Consider the following 13,537-nt stretch of genomic DNA (forward strand, 5'->3'; position numbering starts at 1 on the left):
CCAAAGTTTTGTTCTCCAATTTTCCATCTTTCCTCCAAATCTCTCCAGGTCTTCAACCCTCCCTGTGTCTGTAATCTCCTTCAACCCTACAACCTTTGGTGAATCATGGGTGTACGTTAACCACTTCCTTTCCAAACCAACCGCCCAACACTCCTTACCACCCAACCCCCACCCCACATTTGACAGGCATGTCTTTAATTATTCAGGGCCCAAGCTCTGCAGTTGTTTCTCTAATTCCCTAGTCCTCTTCCCCGCTTCTCTCCTTAAAAACTACACTCAAAGCACGATTCTTTGCAAACTGGTTACCCGTTCCATTGTCTGATTCTCTTATTTGGTGTCAACCTTAACACATTCTTGTGGAGCTGAAGTGAGGACTGCAGATGCTGGAAACCAAAGTTTAGATTAGAGTGATGCTGGAAAAGCACAGCAGGTCAGGCAGCATCCCAGGAGCAGGAAAATCAACATTTCAGGCAAAAGCCCTTCATCAGCAATAGAGGCTTGAAGCCTCCAGAGTGGAGAGATAAATGGAGGGGTGGTGGGGCTGGGAAGAAGGTAGCAAAGAGTACAATAGGTGGATGGGGGTGGGGATGGAGGTGATAGGCCAGAGAGGACGGTGGAGCGGATAGGTGGGAATGGAGATTGGCTGGTAGGACAGGTCATGAGAACAGTGCTGAGCTGGAAGGTTGGAATTGAGGTAAGGTGGGGGGAGGGGAAATGAGGAAACTGGTGAAGTCTACATTGATGGCCTGGGGTTGAAGTGTTCCGAGGCGGAAGATGAGGCGTTCTTCCTCCAGATGTCAGGTGGTGAGGGAGTGACGGTGGAGGAGGCCTAGGACCTACATGTCCTCAGCAGACTGGGAGGGGGCATTGAAATGTTGGGCCACGGGGCAGTGGGGTTGATTGGTGCGGGTGTCCCAGAGATGTTCCCTGAAGCGCTCTGCTAAGAGGCGTCCAGTCTCCCCATTGTAGAAGAGACAACATCGGGAGCAACAGATACAATAAATGACATTGGTAGATGTGCAGGTGAAACTTTGATGGATGTTGAAGGCTCCTTTGGGGTCTTGGATGGTGGTGAGGGAGGAGATGTGGACGCAGATTTTGCAATTTCTGCGGTGGCAGGGGAGGGTGATTTGTTGGGGGACGTGGACCTGACCAGGTAGTCACGGAGGGAATGGTCTTTGCGGAAGGTGGAAAGGGGTGGGAAGGGAAATATATCTTTGGTGGTGGGGCCCATTTGGAGGTGGTTGGAATTGTCAGCGGATGATGCGGTTAATGCGAAGGTGGAAAGTGGAAAGTGAGGACTGGGGGGGTTCTGTCCTTGTTACGGTTGGAGGGGTGGGGTTTGAGGGCGGAGGGGCGGGATGTGGATGAGATGAGTTGGAGGGCATCTTCAACCACATGAGAAGGGAAATTGTGATCTCTAAAGAAGGAGGCTGTCTGGTGTATTCTGTAGTGGATCTGGTCCTCCTGGGAGCAGATGCAGTGGAGTTGGAGGAATTGGGAATACGGGATGGCATGTTTGCAGGAGGCAGGGTGGGAAGAGGTGTAATCCAGGTAGCTGTGGGAGTCGGTGGATTTGTAAAAAATGTCAGTGTCAAGTTGGTCATCATTAATGGAGATGGAGAGGCCCAGGAAGGGGAGGGAGGTGTCAGAGATGGTCCAGGTGTATGGGCCCCAGCTATGCCTGTCTCTTTGTCAAAAATCACACAACACGAGGTTCTCGTCCAACAGGTTTAATTGAAAGCACTAGCTTTCGGAGCATCGCTCTTCATCAGGTGGTAGTGGGAGGGGGACTACCACCTGACTACCATCTGATGAAGGAGCGATGCTCAGAAAGCTAGTGCTTCCAATTAAAACTGTTGGACTATAACCTGGTGTTGTGTGATTTTTAACCTTGTATACCCCAGTCCCACACCGGCATCTCCAAATCATGTCTCTTTGTCGGCTGCGTAGAACAGTCCATCTTCCGTAGTTACACCGGCACCACTCCCCACCTTTTCCTCCGCTGCATTGATGACTGCACCAGTGCCACCTTGTGCTTCCGCGAGGAGATTGAGCAGTTCATCAACTTCATCAACACATTCCACCCCGACCTACATTCTTGTGGAGCACCAAGCTGGGACACTATATTATACTGAAGGCAGCAAGTAAATCCAAGCAGTTGCTATTGTAATGGTTGCTGCCCTCTCAATACTTCGAGTTTAATTTCTGTCACGCAACAGAATAGATATAGTTGATCCAAATCCAGAAGAATCACTTCATCCTTTTGGTAGCGGCTGGAGGCCTTGCATTTGGAATATGTTTTGTACGTGTGTAATTATGTAAATGCGATTGCCTAGAGCTCATTACTTTTGCAGTCAGTCTGGCGCATTCTGCACTCTCTGGGATTCCCACTGTGACAGTATAAACAACCAGAAGCTTTATTTGGAGCCAGAATTGCCTAGCGAGCAAATCTAGGCCCAGGCATTGAACCTTTCCAGAATGTCAGAGATGCTCCATCACCAATTATGCATAAAACGATTGAATTTTACAGCTCAGAGGTGGGGGTCACTTCACTCATGATTCTCCAAAAGTGTAATACACTCAGTTATGTTTCCATGTGCTATCCTTGTGCCCTTTCTTCAACGGTTTCCTGCAACCATTTTTCCATTCCCCTAGAAAGCAACGCTGAAATTTACTCCCCTTATTATTTCAGGTCAAATGGATTTTATGGGCTAGTTGCTGCATCTGTTTTCTCTTGTGCGGAAGGGTTGAACTTGGGACTGTACTTTCAAATGAAGGAGTCTTCTCTTTAGGACTGAGGAGCAATTTCTTCCCTCAGAGGTTCATGAAATGTCGAAGGCTGAGGGGTGACCTCGTGAAGTTTTGTAAAATCATGCAGGGCATGGTTAGGGTAAATAGACAAAATCTTTTTTCCCTTAAGTTGGAGGAGTCTAAAACTAGAGGGAATAGATTTTATGTGAGAGGGGAAAGATATAAAAGAGACCTAAGGGGCAACATTTTCACACAGGAGGTGGTACGTGTGTGGAATGATCTGCCAGAGGAAGTGGTGGAGGCTGCTACAATTATAGCATTTAACAGGCATCTGGATGGGTATATGAATAGGAAGGGTTTAGAGGGATATGGGCCAAATGCTGGCAAATGGGACTAGATTAGTTTAGGATATCTGGTCAGCATGGATGAGTTGGACTGAAGGGTCTGTCTCCGTGCTGTACATCTCTATGATTCTGAATCATTAGGAGTTCACTTCCATAAAAAGCAGAGGAGGCTGCATTGCGACTGTACACTGAGCACTTGGACGTATCTTTGAATGGGAAAGCGAGGTAATGGCAGGACAGTTTGAAGGAAAGTGGGGTTGCAGAAAATTAGATTTGAGGCCAAAATCAGATCAGCCAATATTTTATTGAATGGTGGGCCAGGATGAGTGGTCTAATCATGTTCCTTAGATTGTCATGATTTTTCCTGCCCACGTTCACTAGATATCTTGCAGTAACTCCAGAAATTAAAACAACTTCCTCAACCTGATTATTAGTCACCGAGCTTTTATTTATTTAGCAAATCCAGGGAAACAAGTGAAGGCGGCACAGCAGCTCAGTGGTTGGCATTGCAAGGGTGGCACTACAGTCTCACAGCGCCAGGGACCTGGGTTTGACTCCAGCCTTGGGTGATTGTCTGTGTGGAGTTTGCACATTCTCCCCGTGTCAGTGCAGGTTTCCTCCCATTGTCCAAAGATGTGCAGTTCAGGTGAATTGCCATGGGAAATTGCCCATAGTAATAGGTGCATTAGTCAGGGGTAAATATTGGGGAGTGGAATGGGTCTGGGTGGGTTACTCTTCGGAGAGTCAATGTGGAGTTGTTGGGCCAAAGAGCCTATTTCCGTACTGTAGGTAATCTAACCTGATCGCCTTCTTACTTGCTGAGTTTTAGGCAATTGAAGTCTGTAAAGGGGTCACTCACTAACAATGGGCAGTGTTCGTTGTGCCTTTTCACAAGTGCAGAAAGGGGCTAGTACTGAGGTGCATTGTTTCTGGTGAGTGTAACAAGTACCGGTACACAATTTGCAGAGGATTAAGTAAGTCTCTTCACATCAGCAATACTCCTTGCTCAAATCACCAAGAATGGACCGTTACCTCAGATGCTATCTGTGCGATCTTGCTATGCACAGAAACAGTATCACATGTGCCCTCATAGCATTGCATTGGATGTTTAGATATTTTTAAGGGAGAGGAAGGTAGATTACCAAAAGGACGAGAAATTATTGGGAGTATGCAAGATTGTAGAGTTGAGGTTTAGAGCAGATCAGTGGTGCTCTTATTAAATGGTAGAGCAGACTAGAAGGAGTGAGGGGCCTGTTATGTTGTATCCCTTTATATTTCATGATGCGAAGAATGTTGGCAAAGCCATTATTTGATGGAATATTAATGTTGAGTCTCTGTTTTACACTTGAGCAGAGAAAGATGGAACGTTCTTTTGTTCAACTGGTTATTTTAAATGCTACTCATTTTGTCCATAGGTTTATTGATGACAGCAAAATGTAAAATGCTCAGAGGTTACTCATGCTCCTAAAAGTATTTTGATCTTTTCAGGTGTCAATCTGCTGGTGGGCACAGAGAATGGGCTTTGGTTATTGGACCGGAGTGGACAAGGCAAAGTTTACTCACTAATTACTCGAAGACGGTTCCAACAAATGGACGTACTGGAAGGACTGAACGTACTCATTACAATATCAGGTTGGAAATATCTTCACATTTTAATGTCTGTTTTATGTTTGGGGAATTAGGTTCTTAAAAAACATCAAATGTTAAATTTGGAGCTCACCTCCCACTCAAGTAGCCAGAAAATAAGTCATGCAATACTTGAAGATAAAACAGCAAATTAGCCCAAACATCATGGTCAATATGGAGCGCCCAGAAAGCAGATTATTTTGATCATTTTCTATTTGTCTTGTGTGGGAATTAGCTGTGTGACCTGTTTCATTTCCCACATTACAATGACCACAGTTCCATAGTATTTTGTTTCCATCTGTGAAGGATGCCATGCAAATGCAGACAAAGACAATACGGCTATAAGAAAATCAGCCCCTTGATTCTGCTCTGCCATTCGGTAAGACCACGGCTGATTGTAGTTCCTGATGAAGGGCTTTTGCCTGAAATGTCGATTCTCCTACTCCTCAGATGCTGCCTGACCTGCTGTGCTTTTCCAGCACCACGCTCTCGACTCTGTAGTCCTTATAACCCTCATTCCTTTGTCAATAACTCGAGTCTTGAATGCATTCAATACCTCAGATTCCACTATATTCTGTAGAAGAGAATCCCAAACACAAACACTGTCAATCCTTGGAGAGAAAATGTTCCTCCTCATCTCCATCTTAAATAGAAGACGCCATGCTGTGAAACAGCACCTTTTGTTCCAGAATTTCTCTTTGGAGTAAATTTCCTCTCAGTGTGAACCCTATCAAAGCTTTTTTACACCATCCCTAACACAATCGTGATTTCAGTTTAGGTTACTTTCCGATGCTCAGCGTTGGGCTTTGTCGTTCACTCTTTTGTTTTTCAGAATGTTTACCTTGACTTTTATTAAGTCAGAAGTCACATGACATCAGGTTATAGTCCAACAGGTTTATTCAAAGTCACAAGCTTTCGGAGTGCTGAGCAATGCTCCAAAAACTTGGGACTTCAAATAAACTTTTTTGGAATATAACCTGGTGTTGTGTAACTTCTGAAAATGTGTTGCTGGAAAAGCGCAGCAGGTCAGGTAACATCCAAGGAACGGGAAATTCGACGTTTCGGGCATAAGCCCTTCATCAGCTTATGCCCGAAATGTCGAATTTTCTGTTCCTTGGATGCTGCGCTTTTCCAGCAACACATTTTCAGCTCTGATCTCCAGCATCTGCAGACCTCACTTCCTCCTTGTGTAACTTTTTTTTAGATTACTTACAGTGTGGAAACAGGCCCATCGGCCCAACAAGTCCACACTGACCCACTGAAGCGAAACCCACCCATACCCCTACATTTTCCCCTTATCTAACACTATGGGCAATTTAGCATGGCCAATTCACCTGACCCGCACATCTTTGGACTGTGGGAGGAAACCGGAGCACCCGGAGGAAACCCACGCAGACACAGGGAGAACGTGCAAACTCCACACAGTCAGTCGCCTGAGTCAGGAATTGAACCCGGGTCTCTGGCGCTGTGAGGCAACAGTGCTAACCACTGTGCCACTGTGCCACCGTGCCACTTCTGACTTTGTTCACCCCAATTCAACACCAACACCTCCACATTTTGACTTTTATTGTAGTTCTCACTGCCTCCTACTAAGTCAACCCCATTACCCATCGTTCAGAGTCATCTGCAAAATTTGTATTGCGTGTTACCAAATCCAAAAACATTGATATCGATGAGGAACAGTCAGGGATCTCAGCACTTTGGCCTGAAGGACTTACAACACTAAGCAACAGTCAGGATACACTCTTTTTAGTGAAATCCTGGATTGAACCAGGGACCTTTCACTCTTCAATCCAATGCTCTCCCAACTGAGCTATTTTGGCCAGCCATTATGGATGCACTTAGGACAAAAGGGTAACTAGGGAGAGAAGAGGGCCCCTCAAAGATCAGCAAGGTGGCCTTTGTGTGGAGACGCAGGAGATGTGGGGGATACTAAATGAATATTTTGCATCAGTATTTACTGTGGAGAAGGATATGGAAGATATAAAATGTGGGGAAATAGATGGTGCCTCTTGAAAAAATGTCCACATTACAGAGGAGGAAGTGCTGGATGTCTTGAAATGCATAAAAGTGGATAAATCCCCAGGACCTGATCAGGTGTACCCGAGAACTCTGTGGGAAGCTAGAGAAGTGATTGCTGGGCCTCTTGCTGAGTTATTTGTATCATTGATAGTCATAGGTGAGGTGTCAGAAGACTGGAGGTTGGCTGACATGGTGCCACTATTTGAGAAAGGTGGTAAGAAAAAGCCAGGGAACTATAGACCAGTGAGCCTGACATCGGTGGTGGACACGTTGTTGGAGGGAATCCTGAGAGATAGGATGTTCGTGCATTTGAAATGGCAGACTGATTAGGGATAGCCAGCACGATGGGAAATCATGTCTCATGAACTTGATTGAGTTTGTTGAGGAAGTAACAAAGAGGATTGATGAGGGGAGACTGGTATATGTGATCTATATGGATTTCAATAAGGCGTTTGACAAGGTTCCCCATGGTTAACAAGGTTAGATCTCATGGAATACAGGGAGAACAAGCCATTTTGATACAGAACTGGCTCAAAGGTTAGAAGACCTACCGGTGGTGGTGGAGGGTTGCTTTTCTAACAGGAGGCCTGTGACCACTGTAGTGTCACAAGGATTGGTGCTGGGTCCACAACTTTTCATCATTTATATAAATGATTTGGATGTGAGCCTAAGAGGTATAGTTACTAAGTTAGTAGACAACATCAAAATCGGAGGTGTAGTGGACAGTGAAGAAGGTTACCTCAGAGTACAATGGGATCTTGATCAGAAGGACCAATGGGCTGAGGAGTAGCAGATGGAGTTTAATTTAAATAAATGAGAGTTGCTGCATTTTGGGAAACAAATCTTCGCAGGACTTATACACTTAACAATAAGGTCCGAGGCAGACAAAGAGACCTTGGAGTGCAGGTTCAAAGTGGAGTCGCAGGCAGATAGGATAGTGAAGAAAGTATTTGGTATGCTTTCCTTTATTGATCAGAGTATTGAGTATAGGAGTTGTGAGGTCATGTTGCGGCTGTACAGGACATTGGTTAGGCCACTGTTGGAATATTGCGTGTGCAATTCTGGTCTCCTGGAAGGATGTTGTGAAACTTAAAGGGATTTAGAAAAATATTACGTGAATGGTGCCAGCTTTAGAGGATTTGAGCTATAGGGAGAGGTTAAACAAGCTGGGGCTGGGGCTGTTTTCCATGGAGTGTCGTAGGCTGAGGGGTGATCTTATAGAGGTTTACAAATCATGAGGGGCATGGATAGGGTAACAGACAAGATCTTCTCCCTGGGGTGGGGGAGTCCAGAAGTGGAGGGCATAGGTTTAGGGTGAGAGGGGAAGAATATCAAAGGGACCTAAGGGGCAACTTTGTCATGCAGAGGGTGGTGTGTGTATATGGAATGAGCTGCCAGAGGAAGTGGTGGAGGCTGGTACAATTACAGCATTTAAAAGGCCTCTGGATGGGTATATGAATAGGAAGGGTTTAGAAGGATATGGGCCAAGTGCTGGCAAATGGGACTAGATTAGGTTAGGATGCCTGGTTGGCATAGATGAATTGGACTGAAGGGTCTGTTTCCGTGCTGTACATCTCTATGACTCTATGACTTTGCTTGGTATCGCCCAGCCTCATCACCTCCCCCCACCCCCAAACATGAACAACACGCTCCTAACATGCTCCAGTTGTTACCTTGTCCTACAGGTCAATTTCTTATCCACATCCAGGTTTCACTCTTTACTTCCAGTTTTGAAAGCAACCTTATTGAGGAACTTTTTCAAAAAGCCCTACGAAAGTAGTCCACAACTGTGAACGTTGAATGTTACTTCCTCTTAAAATTAAGGAAGTTGACCCAATGGGAACTTCTCGTTCTCAAACAGTGTTAGCTGTTCTTGAACAGATCATTACCTCACTGAGTCATATCATCTGCTGAAACTTGATCCATTCATTTCTCAATAATTAGTGAAAGATTAATATTATTTCCTGTATTGTATTACCTTGTTGATGTATAATATCATTTTTTTTTTCCTGTTCTGTCCAATTTTTGGTGATTGTATAATATTGATAATCACCAGCACCTTCCGTAGTGTGTTCATGTCTGGAGATTCACAGCACTATTCCCTTGAATTCCTTTGTTTTGAATTCATTCAGCACCTAGTGAAGGGGCACATTACTGCAGATGCTAGAATCTGTACTGAAAGCACAAAATATGGAGATCGCAGCAGGTCAGGCTGCATCCATGGAGAGAGAGCAAGTTAACATGAACATTAGCTTACTTTCTCTCAATGGATGCTGCCTGACCCACTGTGTCCTCTGACCTTTTTGTTTTCGATACCTATTAAACTTCAATCTTGATTATATAAAAGTTTAAGTCAACTTGACTTATTTCCACTAGTACTGAGCTTGTTATCACGGACATCTCTAGTGATTGCTTTCTGGAGTTAGTCATTAAAGTGCATTAGCTAATTGCTCAACTTCACTTAAATTCCCCATTATAATCCTCTGTGACCATCTCGTTGGAGAGCACACGCTAGAACAATTGCTTGCTCATGGGTTAGCATCTTCAACCATCTTCATTTTCAGCTGCTTCTAAGTCTGTGTCACCATCCTTTTTTTTATACATCTTTGAAATATCCTGTGCTGTTCCCTTGTCCTTCTCTCTCTGCATGATGCAGTTAATTTATTCTTCCTATTTATCTTTGGATTGATCCACTCAATCAGGGCCGTGTTTTTGAATTGTTGTTGACTTTAAGCTGTGCGTCCTGAATGGAGGCATAAATAAATCATTTCCCTCTCTGTTTTATTTCAGTGCTTGTGCACTGGTAGTCAGCCTGTTTCCAATGTTCAGCTCTCAGCTGTATTGAATCATTCAGAACTTCATCATGTTGTAATCACAATTACCCAAGGGCATTACCAGTTCCATTTTCTGTACGCTGTCAGGGTCATTTACCATTAGAAGACATGAGCTGAAAGATGCTTCCTGTTTCTTCTACAATGTATAGGGTTATGAAGCAATTATGCATTGCTTTTACCTTTTGTATTAGCTGGTATGGTGGTTCAGTGCATTACTGCCTCACAGTACCGGGGCTCAGGTACAATTCCGGCCTTGGGTGACTGTGCGTGGGGTATAGCACAGTTCAGGCCCTTTGACCATTGATGTTTTGCTGAACTCCTATCCTACTCTAAGATCAAACTAACCTACATACCCTTCATTTTACTATCATCCATTTGCCTATCCAAGAGTCACTTAAATGTCCCTAAAGTATTTATAGAGTTTGCACATTCTCCCCGTGTCTGTGTGTGTTTCCTCTGTGCTCCAGTTTCCCCCCACAGTCCAAAGATGTGCAGGTTAGGGTGGATTGGCCAAGCTAAATTTCTGATAGTGTCCAGGGAGCTGCAGGCTCACTGGATTAACCATGGGAAATGCAGGGATAAGGTGGGATATTCTTCACAGGGTTGGTGCAGAGTTGATGGGCTGAATGGCCTTTATCTGCACTGTAAGCATTCTGTGTTTCTATGATAGCTCTAAGCCAATCGATCAATGTTATTTTATGTTGGGCTGGTTACAATCCTTTACTCCTGGGGCCTGTGTGTTTGGCCCCTTCTTATCACCTCACAAGGCTGTTGTACCTTCCAATCAAGGCAAACCTCTATTGTAGTACTGAGTGCTGTGACATCAAACCAAGACCCCATCTACACATTAGATCCGATGGGCACTATTTCAAAGTATCCTGGCCAATATTTATCCTTCAATCAGTATGACATAAACAGAGGATCTACTCATTATCCCATTGTGGTTTGTGGGATCGAGCTGTGCTTATATTTGCTCCGACTTTCCTACGTTACACCTGTGACTGCATTCCAAAGTTCTTACTTAACTGTAAAGCACCATGAGATGTCTGTAAAAAGTGTAATTTTAGTTCAGGTCTTTCAAGTCTTTTGTGTTAATTATTTTCACCCGATAGGCTGTGGCAAAACCCTTACGTTATTTTTAGGTTTTTTTTCCTGTTAGGTACAATTGCCTTCGCAGGCCACTTCCTTTATCTCCCAACTGTCTCTGAAATATATTATGAAACCCTCTCTTTACATTTCCAGTCGAATCTCACTGAATAGGCACTGCCTCCAAATGTTGTATATGTCTCCACCTACTGGGGTAACCATGGATTTGTCAGTCTGGTGCTGTCATACATCTTGCTCCCATGCTCCAATTCAAGACTTTCTCTACAAACATATTAGATTAGATTACTTACAGTGTGGAAACAGGCCCTTCGGCCCAACAAGTCCACACTGACCCGCACCCATACCCCTACATTTATCCCTACCTAACACTATGGGCAATTTATCATGGCCAATTCACCTGACCCGCACATCTTTGGACTGTGGGAGGAAACCAGAGCACCCAGAGGAAACCCACGCAGACACGGGGAGAACGTGCAAACTCCACACAGTCAGTCGCCTGAGGCAGAAATTGAACCCGGGTCTCTGGCGCTGTGAGGCAGCAGTGCTAACCACTGTGCCACCGTGCCGCCCACATCTGGGAGTCAGGTTTATGCAACTGAAAAAAAATAAATCTTCAAAGTTCAAATGCATCCAAAAAGGAAAATATTTGCAGGGAGTCAACAGCTAGTTCGTTCAAAGAGCTGATCGGCCTCTAGATGTCCTCAGTTTGATAGGGACAGGATTAGGCCATTTGGCCCATCAAACCTGTCCCACCATTCAATATGCTCCTGGCTAATTGAACACTTCAATGCCTATTGTTCACTCCATCATTATAACCCCGTACACCATTGACAATTGAAAATCTCTCAAACTCTGAGCTTCCACAGCCTTCGGGGGATGGTGCATTTCAAAATTCAGAAGCCTCTGATTCAAACTATTTCTGCATATCTTGGTCCTAAGTGGCATTCCCCCATATTTTAAAACTGTGCCCTCGGTTCGAAGATTCCCTGACAAGAGGGAGCATCTTACCCGCATCTACTCTGTCTACCGCTGTAAGATGTCTGAAGGTTTTAGAGAAACCACCTCTCAGTCTTTGACCTTGCAGAGAATGTGGGGCCAGCTTGCCCAGTCTCTCTTCCAAGGACAGTCCTGCCATTCCTGGGAGTGGGTAAGGGGTATATGTAGGGGTATGGGTGGGTTGCGCTTCGGCGGGTCGGTGTGGACTTGTTGGGCCGAAGGGCCTGTTTCCACATTGTAAGTAATCTAATCTAATCTAAATCTGGTGAACCTTTGCCGTGCTCCCTCTGTGGCAGTAAGGTTTTTCCTGAAATTAGGAGGAAAACTTGCACACGGTCCTCGAGGTGTGTTCTAACAAAGTTTCAAACTCATCGAAGCAAGACTTCCCAACTCCTGAATTTAAATCTCCCTGCAACTGAGACTAATATTCTATTTGCCTTTATAATAACGTAGAACATGAAATAGTATAGCAAATTACAGGCCCTTTGGCCTCGATGTGCTGGCCTTTTATCCTACTCTAAGATCAGACTAACCTACATACTCTTCATTGTACTAACTTCCATCTGCCTGTCCAAGACTCACTTAAAAGTCCCTAATGTCTCTGACTCTACTACCACTGCTGGCAGTGCATTCCACACATCCATCACTCTCTGTGTCAAGAACCGACCTCTGACATTTCCCCATAACCTTCCTCCAGTCACCTGAAAGCTTTGCCCCCTCGTGATAGACATTTCCACCCTGGGAAAATGTCTCTGGCTATGCACTTCATCTATTCCTCTCAACATCTTAAACACTTCTAGCAAGTCACCTCTCATCCTTCTTCACTCCGAGGAGAAAAGTCCTAACTCCCTCAACCTTTCTTCATAAGACATGCCCTCCAGTCCGGACCGCATTCTAGTAAATTTCCTCTGCATTCTCTCTAAAGCTTCCACATCCTTCCTATAATGAGGCGACCAGAACTGAACGCAATAACTTGCTGCACCTTCATCTGAGTCTTCGGTGATTTACTAACAAGAACATCTAATTCCCTTAGTAAATCTACACTTTCCAACCTTTTATCATTTGTGAAATGATCTGCACATCTGATCCTCTGACCAAAGTGGATAACCTCACATTCTTCCATATTTGCCATCTTCTGGCCCAAGCAATAAGCCCATCGGAATCCTCCTAAAACCACTTTGCATCTTCCTCACAACCCACATTCCCTGTTAGCTTGGTATCATCTGCAGATCTGGTAATGTCACATTTGTTCCCCATGTCCAAAGCATTGATATATACTATGAACGGCTGGGGACCTAAATGCTGACCAATGCAGTATCCCATTAGTCATAGACTGACAAAATGAAGAAGGCCCATTTCTTGCTACTTTTCTTTCCTTTTAATCTCTTAACCACATGCTAGTGTATTACCTCCTATTCCATGTATTTTGATTTTGTTAACCAAATTCCCTTAGAGAACCTGATCAAAAATCTCCTAAAAGTTCAAGTATTCAGTGGCCATCGATTTTGTGAGCTCAAAAAGCTCCAAATTTGTCAAATGGATTTTCCATTTGCAAATTCATGCTGAACATGTCCAAACAGATCATCTTGATCCGAGTGTCCATTTATAATGTCCTTTCTGGTGGTTTCTAGCATCTTCCCTACTCCTAATGTAAGGCTGCCAAGTCTTTAGATTCCTGCTTGCTCTCTTATTCCTTTCATAAATATTAACACTTCATCGTAAGATTTGACATTGTTCTGAAAGAAGTTGGTACATAAATAGGAAATGTTTATGGGGCAAATGCAGGCAAATAGGACTGGTTTAATTTGGGAAACTTGGTCAGCGTGGATGAGTTGGACAAAAGGGTCTGTTTCT

General features: G+C 44.4%; 1 protein-coding gene across 2 annotated transcripts in view; it reads left to right on the forward strand.

The window, feature by feature from the left end:
• si:zfos-2326c3.2 (mitogen-activated protein kinase kinase kinase kinase 4) overlaps positions 1 to 13,537 on the forward strand; it is a 290,366-nt gene that overhangs the window by 235,475 nt on the left and 41,354 nt on the right. For both annotated transcript variants that reach the window (XM_060832025.1, XM_060832026.1), the window contains one exon: positions 4,587 to 4,730. In XM_060832025.1, coding sequence (XP_060688008.1) covers positions 4,587 to 4,730 — 144 coding nt within the window. The remainder of the gene's footprint in view (positions 1 to 4,586; positions 4,731 to 13,537) is intronic.

This window comes from Hemiscyllium ocellatum, chromosome 11 (genome assembly GCF_020745735.1).
Source record: "Hemiscyllium ocellatum isolate sHemOce1 chromosome 11, sHemOce1.pat.X.cur, whole genome shotgun sequence".
NCBI classification, from domain to species: domain Eukaryota; kingdom Metazoa; phylum Chordata; class Chondrichthyes; order Orectolobiformes; family Hemiscylliidae; genus Hemiscyllium; species Hemiscyllium ocellatum.